At 37.5% G+C, this 19,061-nt stretch overlaps 1 protein-coding gene across 1 annotated transcript; it reads left to right on the top strand.

Moving 5' to 3' along the window:
* Positions 1-659: 659 nt before the first annotated feature.
* Positions 660-18,815, top strand: DCAF13 (DDB1 and CUL4 associated factor 13). The gene is made up of 10 exons (XM_057408281.1): positions 660-942; positions 2,203-2,310; positions 4,005-4,091; positions 4,914-5,069; positions 5,716-5,793; positions 7,155-7,237; positions 7,778-7,942; positions 10,613-10,748; positions 17,370-17,533; positions 18,362-18,815. The coding sequence occupies exons 1-10, from the start codon at positions 886-888 to the stop codon at positions 18,447-18,449; spliced, it is 1,122 nt and encodes a 373-aa protein (XP_057264264.1). The 5' UTR covers positions 660-885; the 3' UTR covers positions 18,450-18,815.
* Positions 18,816-19,061: the final 246 nt, after the last annotated feature.

Here is a 19,061-nt window from a genome sequence, read left to right as displayed (position 1 = left end):
TTTGGAAATTGGCAGACTCGACTAAGCATCAGTTCTTAATGAGCAATCTGTTGTCAGTTGCTCTGCTGATTTTTCAGTCTTTTTGCATGAAACAGAATGAGACAAAACCCAGAAGCAGTGTCAAAATGTGCTGTCTTTATTTATTATAAGGTGCCTTGCAGGCAGATGCAGAGAGACCCTTGCTCGAAGCTTGTGTCATCTAAACACTCCTGCCTGGGAAACCAGATAGCATTAGCAGAGGATCAAGCTCATGAAACTAATGAGCCTCATTTCAGAGCCAGGGCTGGCTTGCAGGTGATCGAACATGAAGACCGCTAGGATGCCTCTCTTTGTGTGTCTCCATGTAGTTGTGTCCTTCTAGTGTACTGTGTATGTTGGAGTTTAGCAGTAGGAGGTTTCTGTTACGGGGTTCGTTTATTTTGCCTTGTGGCTGGATGTTCTTGTTTTTTTGGCTTTTATTGATAATAGTTGCAAGATATCTGCAGGTTCCAGTTTGTTGTTTACATTCATAGCTTCCCTTGCAAAGGACATAAAAAAGTTTCAGGCTTCATTAACTTAGAGCTTGTGAAGCGATCATACTAATGATCCCACAGATCAGTTTCAAAATGGCAGTAACAGCAATAATCTCAGTGTGACAGAAAATTCTCCATGGCAGGAAAATTGAAGAGAACTTCTGAATTCAGCTTACCTTGAATTATACTACATACCATGGGTTTCTAATGTGTGTATTACTTTACTGCAGTTCCAAGAAACTATGATCCTGCATTGCACCCTTTTGAGGTTCCACGAGAGTACATAAGAGCTCTGAATGCAACAAAGCTAGAACGTGTGTTTGCAAAACCCTTTCTTGGCTCACTTGATGGCCACAGAGATGGAATTAACTGCATGGCCAAACATCCAAAGAGTTTGTCTACAGTGCTGTCTGGAGCTTGTGATGGAGAGGTAAGCTGCAGTTACAAACAACAACAAGCAAGTTACCTTTCCTCCTTTATTTTTTTTTTCCTTTCTTGTGCCTTTGTTTAATTTTGTTGTTTTCAAATGCCCCATGCTTACCTTCTGTGTCTTTGTTTGGCAAGATACCATATCTTCTCTCAGAAGGTGCAGCTTACCCAGTTTGGGGAAGTGTTTCTCAAACCGTAGGTTGTAATCTGCCAGTGCATAAAGGCAGCGGCTTTCAGTTCTTCACCTGTGAGCAGAGGGTGTGACACCTATCTCCTCACGATGGAGCAGTGTATGTCAATATTTACAGTCCGTAGTGACTGCTTTTTGCTGCCCAGGTGATGCTCTTTTCCTTGGAGAAGTTAAACTGCTGCAGATTAAGAAGATTGTATGAAGTCAGATGAGCTAAGGGAAAGGGGCACACAACCAAAAATTTTTTGGAATAATAATTTATCATATTGTCTAGAAAATGCTAACTCTGTGTTTGATTATTTTACATAAATATTACAAATAGCAAGCAAGGGCACTTCAGATGGAGTCAGCTGCAGAGAGAAATTGCCTGTCTTCTGTCTTCTCTGTCCTCTCTCACGCTTCTATTGTTCATTTCATAGTACTTGTATATTTTAAAGGTGTCTTCTGGGTAGCTGGTTGCTTTGTGCTTTTTATAGAAGGTGTGTATGTCATGCAGGAGTGTAAGGGAGATTAATCTTTTCAGAGAAGAGGGGAATAAATTTATGTGAAATGTTGGCCAGATTTCTTATCCACTGATAAGAGTGAGTAAAGTACTGGGTACTATAAATACATACAAATAGAAAAACTGTCCTCCATTTCTTCCTATTTTTTAAATGGGCCCAAATGCTTTAAAACAGAAACCTCTGTGGGAGGTGGGCGTCTGTATAAAAGGTAGCACAGCTGCTGGACTGGAAGCACTCTGTTAGTTGCAAAGTGCCCTTCTCTTAAGAGAGGTTCTTTGCTAAAATTATGTCTGATATTTTTCAGAAAGAAATATAAAAATACGCAAGTGTGGAGCTTTGGAGGGGATAAGAAGGAAAGAGCTGCACTTGTAAATTTTTTTTTTTTTATTTTTTATTTTTTCAAGAAGGGAATAATTAGGCAGTTTTAACACTATAAAATCACTCTGGTGTCCAAGCCAGCCATGCCATTTCAGACAACATGTGTGATCTCTTGTACTTGAATTGTGAGTTGCAGCTGTGGGCTGCAGAAAACATAAGTAACAACAGAATATTTTTCTGTTTTTAACAGGTTAAAATTTGGAACCTGACCAAACGACAGTGTATTCGTACTATACAAGCCCATGAAGGCTTTGTTCGAGGCATATGTGCTCGTTTCTGTGGTACATCATTCTTTACTGTAAGTATAATGTGTCTCCTTAGTACAGTGTGGCAGTACAGAGTGCCTTTTCACCATCTGGTTTCCAGTGAGCAACTTACTCTCTGCCATACAATATTTAAATACTGTATGAATATATTTATTAAATTTTTCTGAGAACCTGACAGTTCCATTTTTCATGAAATTTTTGTTGATGCTGTGATATGGGTCTTATTCAAGACTATGGAAGGGATAAATACCAGAAAATTGCTAATGGATGGTCATATAATCAAGTCTTGAGTAAAGCAGTTGTCATTAAAGTAGGACATAAATTATGTTCATTGAAAGACATAAAAAAGTAACCATTTACGTATGCTATGATTAAAGATAAGCTGATTGAGTCAAGATGGTCCCAGGTTAATTAAACTTTATTAACTTATATCAATGATGCCTGATTCACTTGCATGTAAAACATCTGGAAATAGTATGTCTTCCTGTTTGCATTAAAAGCAATTACAAGATGATACAAAAAAAGGAATTGCTTTTGAAGACTAGAGTGTCCTGAGGTTTTGCTTCTTTTGACCTGGGCATAGAAGAGCTATTTTCACTACTATATATTTATCTTTTCTGAAGTATATATCGGATCACGAGGACAGAAGTTAGGATATAAGGGAAGTTGCAGCAAAAAATTCTAAGTGACTCCAAATTAGAATTCCCTTTTGACAATTCCCCTGCTTGAAAGTTGAGAGGGAAAGAAGGAACAATAGCAGCGCTGTTAGGAAAGGAAGTTAAACTTGTAAAACTAACGTTTTTACTTGGCGAGTTTGCCTGATCCAGGTCACTGCACAGCCATGCAAAAACTTACGCTGGCATAGTGCAAGACATTCCATGGCATTAGGAAGAGGCAACTGAAACAACTGAGGTGGAAAGTGCCTTTTAATTGTTTACATGCTCATCAAAATGACATCCAGAAGATAATTTGCAGTTTAAGGTGCCATTTGATTAAAAATGACATAATGTATCCTGAAAAAATAGTCATCATTCCAGCTCACCTTTTTCTGGAAACTGGAAGGCATTTGTGGATTGAGGTAAAGACAGTTGAATAAGGGAGGGAAGTGTAGTGGTGGGGGCAACAGTGAAATCAGTCACCTTCTTTCACAAGCAGACAGTCTCTGAACAGCAGCCACTTTGAAAGCCAGCCCCTACCTCCCTTTCTTCTTCCACTACCCCAGTTTTTATTGCTGAGCATGATGTTCATGGTCTGGAATACTCCTTTGGCTGCTTTAGGTTAGCTGTCATGTCTGCGTCCCCTCCCAGTCTGTTAGCCACACCTAGCCTATTTCTTGATGATGAGGCAGTGATAATGACTGACAGACTGAGGGAAGGAAATGCCTTGACACCCTGGAAGCAGTGTTCAGCAGTAGCCATGATTAGTGCTGTATCAGCACTGTTTTAGCCACAAATCCAAAGCACAGAGCTGTATGGGCTGCTAGGAAGAATGTTAACCTCATTTCAGCCAGCTGATGTACATGCGCCTTCTCAGTTTCTAGGGAAATCGTATAACAAGAACTAATCTTCAACTTGGAGGTATAAAAGGGAACAGTGAATGGGCAAGAGAGAGTGCTTCTGTGTATACCGTAGATTACTGTCTTTTGAAAGACTGCCTGTACTTAATTGCAAAATACATATTATAAAATAATATGTAAAAATGTACATGCTTTCTGCAATGTTTCCAGGTTGGCGATGACAAAACAGTGAAGCAATGGAAAATGGAGAGCCCAGAATATGGAGAAGAGGAACCTATTCATACAATTCTTGGAAAGGTAGTAAACTGAAGTTCTGATTATATTGCCCCCCCATCTCTTCTTTTGAATTGTTTGAACCAATTCTTATCTAGCTTTTTGAGGAGAGAGAGTTTGGTATCACCTGTTATCATAATGAGTTGTAAGATGATGGCATGAAATTCTATAAAGGCACTTTTAAAGTTTCTATTACATTTATTTTACATATAAGCAGAAAAGAATATCTCAAATGCCATCAGAGAGTGCTTAGCTCAGTCTCTGCTAGCCATCCCTTTCATGTGAATTGGTCAGATCTTTCTGAATCTCCTCTTCAGACCTGTTGTCAGTGCTTAGTCTGCATTACATAGGTTTGTTTTCGTGGCAATACCTTGCAGCCATTTGATACAAAATTTTAACTTTATATCTTTCTTTTTGACAAAAGCAGATTAAAAATATGTACTTCAGCACTCTTTATTATACACTTATTTTAAGAATATTAAATGCTTGTTGTAAATAGTTTGAAACTCTTCAATTATTGTAACATCTGTGGAATCTGTTCAGGTCCCATTGAAAGTTTATAGTACCCTTAGAATTTCCATTTGCTTTAAAGTTAACCAGGTCTTTGTAAATGGGCTTCTAGTGCTGACTGCATTTAAATTAACAAGAATTGCATGCATGCATATTAAGTGAGTACAAAGAAAGCTAGTCTTTTGAGCAAGAGTATATCTGGTAGCAGTGGTGACTTGGTTTTCAGTAATATAAATGAATAAAACCAGGCAGACTTGATATGTGATGATTTGATCTTTTTTGTATAAAAGAACATACTTGCATATGTAAGTGTACAATTACTTTTGTCTTTTAAAGACAGTGTATACAGGAATTGATCACCACTGGAAGGAAGCTGTTTTTGCCACCTGTGGCCAGCAAGTGGACATTTGGGATGAGCAAAGGACAAGTCCCATGTGCTCTCTGACATGGGGTTTTGATAGCATAAGTAGTGTAAAATTCAATCCCATTGAGGTAATGTTTCTGTTATATGTTGGAAATTAGTATTTTTCTTGATCAGTGTAAGATCTAAACTCTGTTACAACCATCTTTGACAGCCTTTTCCAAATTTAGATTTTTATATATCTTTTAATGTAATATTTAGGGGGTGTATACTTTTTTTATGGCTATATTGTTTTGGAATGTAGTAACATGTTGTTTCATCTTTTTATCTTTTGTCTCTGTTAGAGGGAGAGAGGAGGAAGAAAAGTAGGGTGGTCTCCATTTTGCCCACAGCAATACAGACTCCATACCTTGTAGCGGTTATGTGGCTGTGGAGCTCTCATCCTTCTCTGTGGCAAAACCATTGCATTTGATTTACTACAGTAGTTCCTGTATATCTCTTTGCTGGGCTGTGTTCATAGATGAAGTGTTTATGAGGAAATTGCTTGTTAATTTTGAAGTAGAGAGGACTGGGTAGATTCTGAATGTTACAGGGGCAGCTATTTAAACTGTGCTGAATAATTAGGTGCACAGAAAGAATGATGAGTATATTTCCTTGACTGAAAAAGGAACTATTTCACTACCAGCTTTGTGGAACTGCTACGTATCTAGTGTAAGCTATTACCCATATTTTATAAGTGTTTAGAAGACACACTGGTTTTGTTTGTTTGCTTTTTAGACATACCTTTTGGGGAGCTGTGCTTCTGACAGAAATATTGTGCTATATGATATGAGAAAATCAACTCCATTAAAGAAGGTAATCTTTTTAACAGAAGCTGATGGCACTAATAAGCATACTGAATATGAAAGTAGTCTGTTAGTGGTTTAATGGTGGTCTTGGCAGTCCTGGAGTAATGGTTGGACTTAATGATCTTAAAAGTCTTTTTCAACCTAGTTGATTCTATGGTGGTAGAGAAAGGGAAGCTCTGAACTGTGAGTTCTCTGAGTTTTCATTGTCTAATATTGAGTCTTTTAACTGAGTTGCTGGGATTTAAACCAAACGGAGTTAGGGCCTTTTTCTGCATTCAAATGGGCTGTCAGGCTGACTTGTAATTCTTGATAAAGTGCCTGACCTGACAGCAGTTTCACAGTAAGAACTTCATGTTCCCGTATTGCATTCTGTCTGTGTGTGATTTTTTTTTTTTAATTTATTTTTTTTCTCCTCCTTGCCAGAAGGAAACAAAGTAACTTTTAAGGTATTTCCTTTCTACCACTGGATAATCTTACTCTGCTTTTGAACAGGTGTTCTGCTTTTACATGGAGGTAAACCCCTCTGTGTGCACACAGTAAAAACATTCAGAAATCCTTTGCAGTGGAATCAAAATCGTATTTATATGTGGAATTTACCAGTGACATGAAGATTTTTCTTTAATAGAAAGTCATGTCTTTATTTAAAACAAGAAGTCAGTAATTCATATTGATCAAGTTCAGTAGTTAGGAACCCCAGAACTATCTTTAACAATTTTCTCCTTGAAGAACAGTATTCTAGTTTGTGAATATACACTCAGTATCCTACTAGTATGTTATGTACTGTCGGCAGTGACGCTGATCTGATACACCCCAGAACACTATTTTAAATTACTAGCACAGTGATAATGGTGAGTGGATTACAGCATGGTAACTTCTACGTCATTGCATGGCACTTGAACAAGGAATGGCGACTGTCCTGGAGAATTCATGAACTGCGGTTTCAAAGATAATGAAGTGATAGTAGTAAGTGGAGGATATCACAATGTTGCAATAGCTTTGCAAGTGCTGATTTGCATTGTCAATGACTGTCTCTTGAGATAAGAATTTAATTAGGTGTATTTATAAATTACTTACCTAAAGGTTCCTATAAATATGATTGAAAAGTGAAATTTTTCAGAAGTTCCATTTTACATGTTGACCACATTTAAAATTACTTACAGAGAATTTAGTAGTAGCACAAGTGAGCATGTATGAGGGAGAGGAAGTTCTTGAGTTCCAATTCTAACATGAGAAGAAAATACTCTGTCATGTCACTATTCTTCTGATGCAATTCTGTAAAGTAGTTGTCTCCAGTGGTATAGGACGTTTTGAACTATAGCAAGTATTTTACTGCCTCTAACAAGGTAGTAATGTGTAAACATCTTTCAGGTTATCTTGAACATGAGGACAAATACACTGTGTTGGAACCCTATGGAAGCTTTCATTTTTACTGCAGCAAATGAAGATTACAAGTAAGTGTGACAGTGATAATCCTGATCATGTTGGTTTTAGTCTGTATTGTGATGTTTTATCATCATGCTAAAATAAATATTTAAAAAATAATTTTAAATTTGGATCACTTAAGTAATAAACTGGAGAATTATAGCCTCAGTTATGTAAACAAAAAAAAAAAGAGTTGGTAGTAGACTGCTTCTTTCTCTGTATTTCAGTATCTGGGGAGAAAAAAGCAGCTGAACCAGTGCAAGTGTAACTTGCAATGAGACCTGGAAAATAAGTACTGTTGGACCAGTCTAAGGAAATATAAGTGTTTATTTTCTTGACAGCTCTTGTAAAGCTTGATATATTGTACTTATCAGCTATTTTGATGGGAACATTTCTTAAAAAAAAATAAACCAGACCGAAACTAAAACCCAAATTTTTGTGAGCCGGTTCCAGAATCTGCAATACTTACCCTTTCAATGTCTCACAGCAGTTTTTTACTTTTGAACAGTACTATTCATGTGAACAGCTAATCTGATATTGAAAATGCTGTTGGTGAATTTTTTTTAAAGCTTATATACTTTTGATATGCGCTTTCTTGAATCACCTGTGACGGTGCATATGGATCACGTATCTGCTGTTCTTGATGTGGATTATTCACCCACTGGGAAGGAATTTGTCTCTGCCAGCTTTGATAAGTCTATCCGCATTTTTCCTGTAGACAAAGGTCACAGCAGGTGAGTAGCGATTTTACACCTTTCTCTCTTGTGTTATTCATTCCAGTAAACTTCTTCCCTAGCCCTCAAAATTCTTAATTAGTACATTAACATCTTCTTTGGGGCATTCACTTCCTGTAAATATTGAATTATTACTCTGTATAACTTGTGATTGATGGGTCATGTAGTTGACAGATAATTCATAGAATCATAGAATCACAGAATAGTTAGGGTTGGAAAGGACCTTAAGATCATCAAGTTCCAACCCCCCTGCCATGGGCAGGGACACCTCACACTAAACCATCTCACCCAAGGCTTCATCCAACCTGGTCTTGAACACTTGCCAGCGATGGAGCATTCACAACCTCCCTGGACAATCCATTCCAGTGCCTCACCAACCTAACAGGAAAGGATTTCCTCATATCCAATCTAAACTTCCCTTGTTTAGGTTTTAACCTGTTACCCCTTGTCCTATCACTACAGTCCCTAGTGAAGAGTCTCCCCAGCATCCCTGTAGGCCCCCTTCAGATACTGGAAGGCTGCTATGAGGTCTCCATGCAGCCTTCTCTTCTCCAGGCTGAACAGTCCCAACTTTCTCAGCCTATCTTCATATGGGAGGTGTGCCAGTCCTGATCATCCTCGTGGCCCTTCTCTGGACTTGTCCTAACAGCTCCATGTCCTTTTTATGTTGAGGACACCAGAACTGCACACAATACTCCAAGTGAGATCTCACGAGAGCAGAGTAGAGGGGCAGGATCACCTCCTTTGACCTGCTGGTCACGCTCCTTTTGATGCAGCCCAGGATGCGGTTGGCTTTCTGGGCTGTGAGCTCACACTGAAGCCGGCTCCTGTTCATTTTCTCATCGACCAACACCCCTAAGTCCTTCTCTGCAGGGCTGCTCTGAATCTCTTCTCTGCCCAACCTGTAGCTGTGCCTGGGATTGCTCTGACCCAGGTATAGGACCTTGCACTTGGCATAGTTAAACTTCATGAGGTTGGCATCAGCCCACCTCACAAGTGTGTCAAGGTCCCTCTGAATGGCATTCCTTCCCACCAGGGTATCAACCGAACCACACAGCTTGGTGTCATAATTGTGGAGTATGTATTAGAGTAGAACTTCTACTTAATGGATAGCAGTACTTAGGCAGTTTTGAATTGACATTACAGAGAGCTACTGTTGTTGGGTGTGCTCATTTGTGTTTCACCAAGATGAAGCCCATTTTATTTCCCTCGCTCTATATCTTTAATATTTTTAGGTCGCTTTGTAGGGTATCTGTCACCACTTGAAGTTCACAGTGGTGTACATCATTCTAGCATTTGGCTTTCTAGGGGCTGTCTTCATCCTATATGGATGATTGCTGAAAGTGTTACATGAAAAGCATTGTTGTATGATCCTGAAGACCAGTTTGAGACACTTGTATTGAAACAGATCACACTTATTACCCTTTGTTCATATTTTGTTAACTGGGCTTTGTCACATTGTCATGTGACGATGCTTTGAATACAGTTCACTTTGAATTAGTTTTTCATGTAATATTTCATAAGGCAGTGTATTAAATATTTTGCTGAAGTTCAGATTGGATCTGCTGTGTCTTTTTTCCTTTTTTTTTTTTTCCCTCCAGTTTGATGAAAATTGAAGCCAGTTATCAGATCTGCCTGGTATCATTTGTTCTTCATAAACCTGCCTTCATTATTCTCTGTTGTCAGTTCTTTCTTTTTTTTTTCTTCATAACTTTATTTTACTTCTAGTTGCCTTCCTCTCTCCAACTTTGCCCCTTTGTCCCCCAGTGTCCGTCCGTGTCGTCCATCCATCCCCCCGAGTTGCTCCTAAGTCAAGTTTATGTGGTTTGAGGGGTGGTAATGTTGCAATAGCGATTAGGGAAGAAGTATATTTTTATTGCAAGTATGTATGCATTATTCAACATAGCTGTGTACTCCTATACTGCATTAAAGATTGAGAGGGACTGTTTATGTTTTCCTTTATGTCTAATCTACAGGTAGCTTTCATTCTTCCTGTCTTGCAATAGGAATTTAAGTGTAATGAGGTATTGCAGGTTTTTTGTGTGTTTGGTTTACACCATGGTTAGCAGCTTCCATGTTCTACAAGTTTTCCTCTCTGTGGAACACTAATGTTCACAAAACTGATGATCTGCAACGTTAAAGCACATCATTGAGGGGAAGTTTGCAGACCCCATAATACCATAGCTGAAGGCCTTATTCTGCATTATAGCAAATTGCTGCCAAGGCCTGTGGAAGGAATTTTCTTCCTTGTCCACACTATTCCCCCTTCTCTGTGCGATGGCCATAAATCTAGTGAGCAAAAGCCTTACATATGAAGAACTGAGCCTCGTATAAGCTGACTAGGGTTTCTGGGACACTTAAAATTCTTTAGAAGCTGGGCTTTTTCATAATTCCAAAGTTAAAATTAATCCCATGGAACAGAGAAAAGTCTCTAAATGGAAGATCTGATCCTAAAAGTATCTTATCCTAGGGGGTCCTTTATCAGTCAAACCATCACACTTTATTTGAATCTCTCTAGATAGATTTAAGATCAGCAGTGTTTTAAAAGGTCAGATTATTTAGAAACTAAAAGTAAAAAAATTACTGTTGCCTTCACCCGAATGCTCTCTGCTATTTGAAAAGAAATGTTGGTGAGAACAGTGATCACTTGAAAATGTGTCTCTGCTCTAGGGAGGTGTATCACACAAAACGAATGCAGCATGTCATCACAGTAAAATGGACTTCAGATAACAAATACATTCTGTGCGGCTCAGATGAGATGAATATTCGTCTGTGGAAAGCTAATGCTTCAGAAAAACTGGGAGTGGTAAGAGTTGCATTTTTCTTTTTGTTATAACAAGATAGGATGTTTGGTTTTTTTTTTTCATTATTACAACTGGTTAGCCTATTCAAATAATAAAATCTTTCTAAAGGGAAAGTGTAAAACTAGTTTGATGTTTGTATTTAATTTGAAAACTGACGTACTGCAGCTCATTGCATTTACTGCAGCTTGCATAATAAAATTAAATTCCTCATTGCTATGAGAGGTCACTTTCATGTTTTTTGGTCTTTTTTAATGTTAACAGAGGTCATCAGTTCTCAGTAAACATGAATTCTCACCTGTAGCACCCAGGTAAAAAATCATCTCTTTGCACTAGAGAATACTTCTCATTTGCCATACACAAGTAATTCTACTGAAGTTTGGAGTTACTGCTTCCAAAAAGTTTGACTGGCACGGGATTGGTTCATGTGCAGTTCATACCATGATAAACATATGCCCTGTAAAAATAGTTTATTTGCATCAATGCGTAACTGAAATTGTGCTTAACCTGTATTACTCTCAGACACAAAGTGGGTAAAGTAGTGTGGAGCTTGAAATCCCTTTAATTGAAGTCAGTTTGAAGTGTTCCTAGAAACAGATATCAGTCTAATTAGATACAAGTCTTTACAGCTATACTTGTTCAAATTTTTATATGTATGTTTATGTATAGACAAAGCCAAAATGTTCTATTATAGTTACCACTTGCATATATCCGTCTACACAGTTGTGTTAAAGCACTGAATGACTTTCGTGAACAAATTTGACACTTTGTCTGCTGCAATAATCCCCTTACGTAGCTTTGTATTGTTATGATATTTTGGAGTTGCTTATGTTGCTTTTTCTGAGCTCATCCGCATAGCTGTCAGATAATGCTTGAGGAAATTTCTTCTTGATCTTATGAAACATCGTAGAGGAGGAATAGGGAGCTGTAATTCAAGGAAGAATGTTGTAGGGATGGATCTGTTGCGTAGTTATGTCTAGGGCTGCTTGTGGTTACCTGAAGCTCCATCAAATTATAGTCTCTGTATAGGAGGGAAGTGGAGTGGAGCTGGGAGAGGTGGCAGGTGTGGTATGGCAGTGGTAGGAGTACTTAGGGCTATGATGAGGAAAGGAGTAATTCATGGACTGTCGTGTACTGTGCAGCACTGGTTATGGAGTAGCACAGATAAACAAACGTGTATTTTTAGCTATGGCCCACCATAGGTCTCTCGTCTCTGCAACAGAGCTATAGATAAAAGCCCTGACAACTTTGTAGCCTGTACAATATTTGTGGTTACAGGCTACTATTCAAATTTAATTTCTATAATGGAATAATGAAATAACTCTTTTTGTTGAGGATGCTATCATTTTTTTTCTGTTCTGAATTGATCTGTGGGATCCCATGGCAGGGGTGTTGGAACTAGATGATTTGTAAGGTCCCTTCCAACCAGAACCATTCTATGATTTTCCCATATAGTGCTTGAGTCAGACATTTATGGGATTGAATAATGATCTAAACTTCATATAGACTTAAACTGATATTTACTTAATATCGAAATAATTAAACATCCAGGATGCAATAGCTGTTGTTAATCTTTTTTTTTTTTTTTGAAGGACTATGAAATTTTGTTTTTCAGATGTTTAGAGAGTAATTGTTGCTAGTAGGACTTAAGAGTGGAATCTTTATGCCTTATGACATTCTTGGATATACCTTAGATACGTTGCTTGGATTCAGGCAACTGTGCCAATCCTTGCTCCACCCAACTTGATAGTTCCTGTGATTCTTAATGTCAGAACTATTAACAGCTATTTATCAGGTTCCACTGATTTTCTTTACCTGCACTACCTGCACCTTCTTTTTTAGGATTGGTGTTCTTATCTTCATAGACATATGCTTGCTCATTTTATAAATGTCCACTTCCCTTGTCTGGGGCTATTTTTTTAACATTTTGCGTATTCAGGGCTGAACATTCGGTAATTCTGTCGGAAGTGTCAGAATGTCTTAAATGCTTAGTTGCTTAGTTTGCTGTTTTTCTTTGCTGAGACCATTTGATTGAATGACTCATCCAAAGGTCACTGGATTTCTGTTATAATGCTAGCATCTTGTAATATGTTGTATTTTAAGATGGATATTTTGGGGGTGGGGGTGGATGGAAACCAGTATCCTGATAGAAAAAGAAAAATGGTACTCTTAACATTTTTTTTCTTTGCTAAGTACTTAGCCTGACTTGGTTTTAGTATTGCTGGGTTCCAAGGAAGTTACAGTAAATACATACTTAGGTTGCGACTGAGGAACATTTATACAGTTGGAAGGTTGTACTTTCTGAATCATGGCTACCCTAGCTAGCAGTCATCAGTTTTGACATGCATGTTTCTTTTGGTTTTTTATGTATTTGGCATTGCACTCATTAAAAATCAGTGAAACATTAGAGTAAGAATAAAAGTCTCTGGAGGAGCCAGAGGCATTCTGTCTTCACTCCACTGACAGTTAAGTCTGCATGGGTTTTACAGAGGGGCAGCAGAACCCAAATCTCTCTGTTAGAGGTACTGCAGAAGTTGCTTTAAAATAATTCGCAACATTTATTTTCTCTTTAACAGAAGTTGATAAAAACATAAATAATTGTTATTACATAGGACTTAAACAGGTGTTATTTTTAAAGCAGTAAATATCTGGCTCTGCATGTCCAGAAGCAAAAGACTAAATTAAACAAGGTTTTTAAGATACTCCAGACAGTTCAAACCATAAAATACAATGTTAAGTATGTTTGAGGCTTTTGTACCTTTGCTCTTGGAGAGGTTTAAGATTTCTGAAAAGATAAATACTTTGGTCTTTTAAAAAAAGAGGAACACATAGCCTTTTCTGAGTGAAAAAGCTGGAAAAGCAGCAGTATAGATTTCAGTTAGCAGAGTAGAATTAATATAAATAAAGAGATAGATTGGGTTTTCCGAATTGTAGTGAAAGCAATAAACCATCAGTAAAAATTCAGTAAGCTGTACTGTTGTTCAGTCTGTTGACACATAAAAAGATCTACATCTGCTAAGTGTAAATACTTAGTAACATTACTTCTGTGAGTAACAGCTGCAAAATTTGGCTCTTACATTTCCAAAGTAGTTAGGAATTAGAACACAGCACTGGGCAACTGAAGAAGAAGAAAACTTTCTGCTTGGAATGATTTGTGTATCAGTAAGTGTAACACTAGTGAGAGTGGAGCTTAGGTTTGCCACTTTCTTGTGAGATGCGGAAATAACAGCTTTTGAGTAAGGACTGAAAAAGATAGGGGAAAGTGCAGTAATAAGTCTTGGTTTTGATCTAGTGAAGTGCATTACCAGGAGTGCATCAAAACTGTGCAAGTAATTGTATATCCTTTCAGCCTGTTTCCAGTATCCAGTTCCATTTTGTGAGATAAGGCTGATAACCAGCAGTACCAGATATTGTGTGACATGGCATTCTTTTCATAGTGATTTGGGGTTTGTGATTTAATGCTCATGTAACTTCATCCCTTGAACTATGACTTTGTGCCCTTAACATCTACATTATTTTTCTTTTTTTTTTGTCATCTGTTTAGATGTGAAGAAGCCATAAGTTTTTGGTCCAAGAAAATAATGAGAAATAAACTTGATGTCAATAAATTTAGGCAGGTGCTTTAAACAGAGCAATGGAAAGAATTAAATAAAGACACGATGTGGTGTAGAAAACTGCTGGGATACATTTGCATTCTGAAAATATGTTGTATCTGTGCTCTGTCTGCCCTAACCTAGAAAGGCAACCTCGACAGGATAGATAAACACCCATTTTTCTATTCTCATGCTGAATTACAGGAGTTGAATAGTGTGGAGTTTTAAATGCAGCACAATACAAATACAATCCTCTTTAAAAAGAAAAAAAAATTGTTAAAGATGGGTTAAAAGAAAAGCTCTTCAATTAGGGCTCTGGAAAAATGCTTACCTTCCTGCTTAGATAGGAAAAATAACCAGCCTTTAGCACCAGGAGGGAGAAACGAGACACAGGCATTTTACTTGAGGACACATTCTCCCATTGCTGACAGCTTAGTTGCATTTTATAGCTTTTTCATTCTAGTTCTTTGCTGTGAAGTACTATTGTGGTAATGGCACAAATCAGCTGTCTTTCTGCTGCATAATATTTGTTTCCCTCACAAAGGAAGGAAGTTGCACATTCAATTTTGGAACGTATGAAAAAAGGGTCATATGTCATCTTTGAGCAAGTCTTCCACACATGATGTCATATAAATCCTAATTTATTATATTATAGAGGGTTCTAGTCCCTTTAAACAAAGTCTTTAATCCTGCTAAATCATTCTCTGTTTATGGCATCTTCTCCAGCTCGCACCAGAATGAAAAGTAACACTGTTCTCTTCAGCTGTTTACATTGACCTTTGTAAAATGACTTGCAAGAGAGAAGTTGGAATTCAGTGTGCTATTGCAGTCTGCTCTCTTAGCTATCTGCCATCTCTCATAAATAGACAGAAACTTGTCATTACTGCAGAGTTTTCTCTTACCATCATGATGAAGGTGTACTTAGCACCGTCTGCTATATGGGGTGTTGGCATTTGGTGGCTGGACGGTAAGTCACCAGCTACGTGGTCTTCTATGTACCTATACTTTCTATACATTACACATAAAAATTGAATCAGACTCAAAATGGAGCTACCTTGATCTATATTAATTTCTAAAATAAGATATCCTGGATATATCTTTAATTTACAGATTCACCTCTTGTCTGTAGAATCATCAAGATTACATTAAATCAGCAATTTGCCCTTCTTAAATTAAAGGAAAATCACTGCATTTAATTTAAGTAAAAGCTCTCTAATTTGGATTATGTTGGCAGTTTTCTGCAGAGTGGGAACACTTCAGATTTATTGAGAGTGAACCAGCTATTTAGGTTGGCTCACTGTAAGGAATTTCAGTAAAGGACAGAGAGGTGTGTAGTTTTAGTGGGTTAAGATTATAAAATTTATTCACTTGCCATTTGAGAGGTATTGATAAATGTAAGTAAAGAGTTTTGGTTTTACTAATAAGAGAGTGTGGAGAAGCAGAGGTTAAGAGCATTATGTATTTCTGATGCCTAAGAATTTTCTGAGTGATGAGCAGCTCTGCATCTGGTACCTGGGTTCTTTATTGTCTCAAAGGAGAAACTCCTTTGCTGTGTTTTATTAATACTTGCTTTCAGACCATTAATGGTATTTCAGACCAGATACTATCTGAGTATGATACTTATTCTTTCATAATTCATGAGATATTCTAACAGAAGTTGCTTCTATTCCAAAGTGGAGAAGAAATAGGCAGTTGCTGATTTAAAAAGGGAAAAAAGCATATTTCATAATAATGGTAATAATGTAATTTCCAAACTTGTGTGTGTGCAATAAAGTTGATTTTGTCACTGTTTTTTTTTTTGTTTTTTTTTTTTGTTAGCATTTGAAACTCAGGTTCTGTTTTTCCTGAGAAACAAAGAAATTAGTGAAACTGAGTAATTTCCAAAGCTGAATAAATAATAGCTATCTGAAATACTGCTTTGCTTTTAGTACTTTAATGGATTAAATAAATGTGGGAGGGCAAAAGACTTGTGCTACTGCTTGTTTGAAAGTATGAAGTGTTTTAAGATGTCTGAAATATTGGATTTATAGAGCTTGTTTTGGGCAGGAGGGTAGAAGGAAGAAAATAAGATTATCATCTGTTAATATTTCATATTAACAGACTTTCTGTTTATGTGAAAGCTCACTAGTGTGAAATGCAACTGGAATTCTGACAGATCTGAGCAAATCTAAAATACGTAGGGATTGATGCTTCATGTGAAGCAGTGCATGCTTTAAACAGAAACACAGCACACACAGTATTTTTTTTTATCCTTTTGATGAATGTGCGTTATGACCAAAGGAAACTGCCTGCTTCTAAAAAACAAATAAATACCCTCTGTAGGTTACCTCTCAGCAAAAGGCATTTCTCACTTTCAGTGTTAATGGTTGTTCAGACATAATTTTAAACATGAATAAAATTAAGTCTTTTGTGGTTATTCTAGCTTACCTGTATTTCATGTGTTTGTGATACTAAGATTTTTAGCTGCCCGATGAAAGCTGGAACTCCCTGTGTGCCATATAGTCAAGCTAATATTTGAAATGTAATATGTGCACTGTGCTTTCTAATGGATCAAGGCACTGGGTAAGATTTAGGCCACCTAAAGAGCTGTCTGTAAAGCTGTTCATGAAGACAGTTAATTTATAGCATTTGTACTTATACTGGCTGTCATTAAAATGCCTGCATATCCTTGTTTCGCAGTGGAAGTTGATCATCATCAGAGGTTAGGAAAGCAGGCAGACCGATCAAAGAGGTTTTACTGTCAGCTATTTCTGTTCTCTTCTTTCTCTAAAGGATGTTAAAATCTGGTTTTCAGGGAGCAAATTCAGCTACTTCTCTGAACTTTGATAATGTTTTGTGTTTGATCATTGGGGTATTGTTGGAATTGTAGGGTTTTAATACTTACCTACCTTAATTCTGAAATTCCTGTGGTTCCAGCCATTCGCCAGAAGGAAGCCATCTGAGTTAAAAGTTAGAATTTTGGTTTGTAGATAAAAGCAGGACAGTTATAGCCCTGTTCTTTTATAACGCTTGTTTGTGGTGTTTTCCCCACAGCTTGCACCACGAGAGAAGGCAGCTATGAATTACAATCAGAAGCTGAAGGAGAAGTTCCAGTATCACCCAAAGATCAGGCGCATTGCTCAACACCGTCACTTGCCTAAAAGTATATTTTGTCAAATCAAGGAGCAGCGTATCATGAGAGAAGCTCGTCGGCGAAAGTATGTCTTCCTCTTCTGGCTTTGTTTTCTCTGTCTTCAGAAAATGCACCACTGCAGTGCTGTAGTGTGCTACGCAGAGCTACAGTGTGTAGGAGGAACAAGTTTGAGCTACTTTTAACATCTGAATAAGCGATCATACAATTGTACTGGATTGATTAACCTTTGATTATAAGGAAAATGCAGACAGGTGCCTGTGTCAGTGGGGACTGGCTGCTTCCCAAAAGTATAGTGAAAAAACAGGAGCAAATACTGTACTGGAAGGAACTGCAGTGTTCTGTTAAGCATGGCATGGTGCAACATTGCAAGAAAGGACTGGTTTGGCTGTGTGGAGGGGTTTTTCTGTTTTGTTTTGATGCTTTTTTTTTGGTGGGTATGTTTGTTTTTTTTCATGGCAGACTCTAGGGTAAGTGTTATTAGTCAGCTGGATTGTTGCCATATTGGAATTTCTAGGAGCAGAAGGTGGCATGCTTTGCTGTAGCCATTGAATTAACAGTAAAATGGAGAAGTGGTGGGTTTTAGTTATTTTTCTCAGCTGAAAGCCTCTATGAACTTGAGTAGCAAGGATTGACATGAAAATCAAGTAAGCTGAGCTCCCAAGAAAAGCCTTGATTTGAAACTTTACTAAGTTAGCCAATTTTAAAATTATTTTTCAAAGGGACAGTCCATCTTCTTACCGGATGAAGTAGGTGGCTTTTAGTAAAAGCAGAGCAGCTCTTAATGTCTTTTTTTTAATTGTAGGAGATTTCCACTGGTGGCTTAAGGAGGAAGCTGGTATTGGTTAAATCATTGTGCTGAACACTGAACTTTTTTCTGTTTGTTTGTTTCTAGGGAACTGAATCGTCGTAAGCACAGCAAACCAGGATCTGTGCCACTTGTGTCAGAGAGGAAGAAACATATCGTGGCAGTAGTGAAGTAATTGTTTTCACGTGTACAAAATGTCACAGTGAAAGAAAATGTCACTGTTGAATGAATTCACTGTACAAAATTTGATGGACATTGGTAAGACACCATATGACTTGAGAAACATGGCTTTTCTTCCAAGTATACACATACTCTGATTTCTCAAGTCATCTACCTTGGGTAGTCATAAGAATTGTCCCTGTAATTTTTTTATTGCCATTTGACTGTCTTCTGCTGCTCCAGCTCTGGGTATTGCAGTGGAGTTTGTGCTTTTTGATATAAGCATATAACATGGTAGTTGTTGGAGGATATCTGTAGTTCCAGTCCTCTTTCTCTGTACCATTATTACAAAGGAAGAATAAAATGGATTCAGATTTGTCAGAGGCAAAACAACTTAATTCCATAGAGTTATAAAATCAGTTGTCCTTATGCTGTGGCTTTGGGTTTGGGGCTTTTTTGTTTATTTTCTTTTTTTTTTGTTTCATTTTGTTTGTTTTTGTTTTGTTGGTTTGTTTTTTTGTTACTGTTTTGTTTTGCACAAATCTAATAAAGTAGAGAAGTGAGCTTAAGGCAATTGACTAGATTTTGATTATTCCAACTGACAAATATACTGCATTATACTTATTAC

Source organism: Pezoporus wallicus, unplaced genomic scaffold (genome assembly GCF_028554395.1).
Source record: "Pezoporus wallicus isolate ANWC-B61680 ecotype Strahan unplaced genomic scaffold, APGP_CSIRO_Pwel_v1 contig_3815, whole genome shotgun sequence".
In the NCBI taxonomy this organism is placed as follows: Eukaryota; Metazoa; Chordata; class Aves; order Psittaciformes; family Psittacidae; genus Pezoporus; species Pezoporus wallicus.
Note: the sequence above shows the minus strand (reverse complement) of the source record. Positions and strands in the feature narration are given on the sequence as shown.

Excerpts from the sequence above, each read along its gene's own strand:
- DCAF13 (XM_057408281.1), top strand. The coding sequence starts at position 886 with ATGGCCAAACATCCAAAGAGTTTGTCTACAGTGCTGTCTGGAGCTTGT. Across the intron at positions 2,311-4,004 it reads GTGGTACATCATTCTTTACT|GTTGGCGATGACAAAACAGT; the intron begins GTAAGTATAATG and ends CAATGTTTCCAG. Across the intron at positions 7,238-7,777 it reads GCAGCAAATGAAGATTACAA|CTTATATACTTTTGATATGC; the intron begins GTAAGTGTGACA and ends TTTTTTTTAAAG.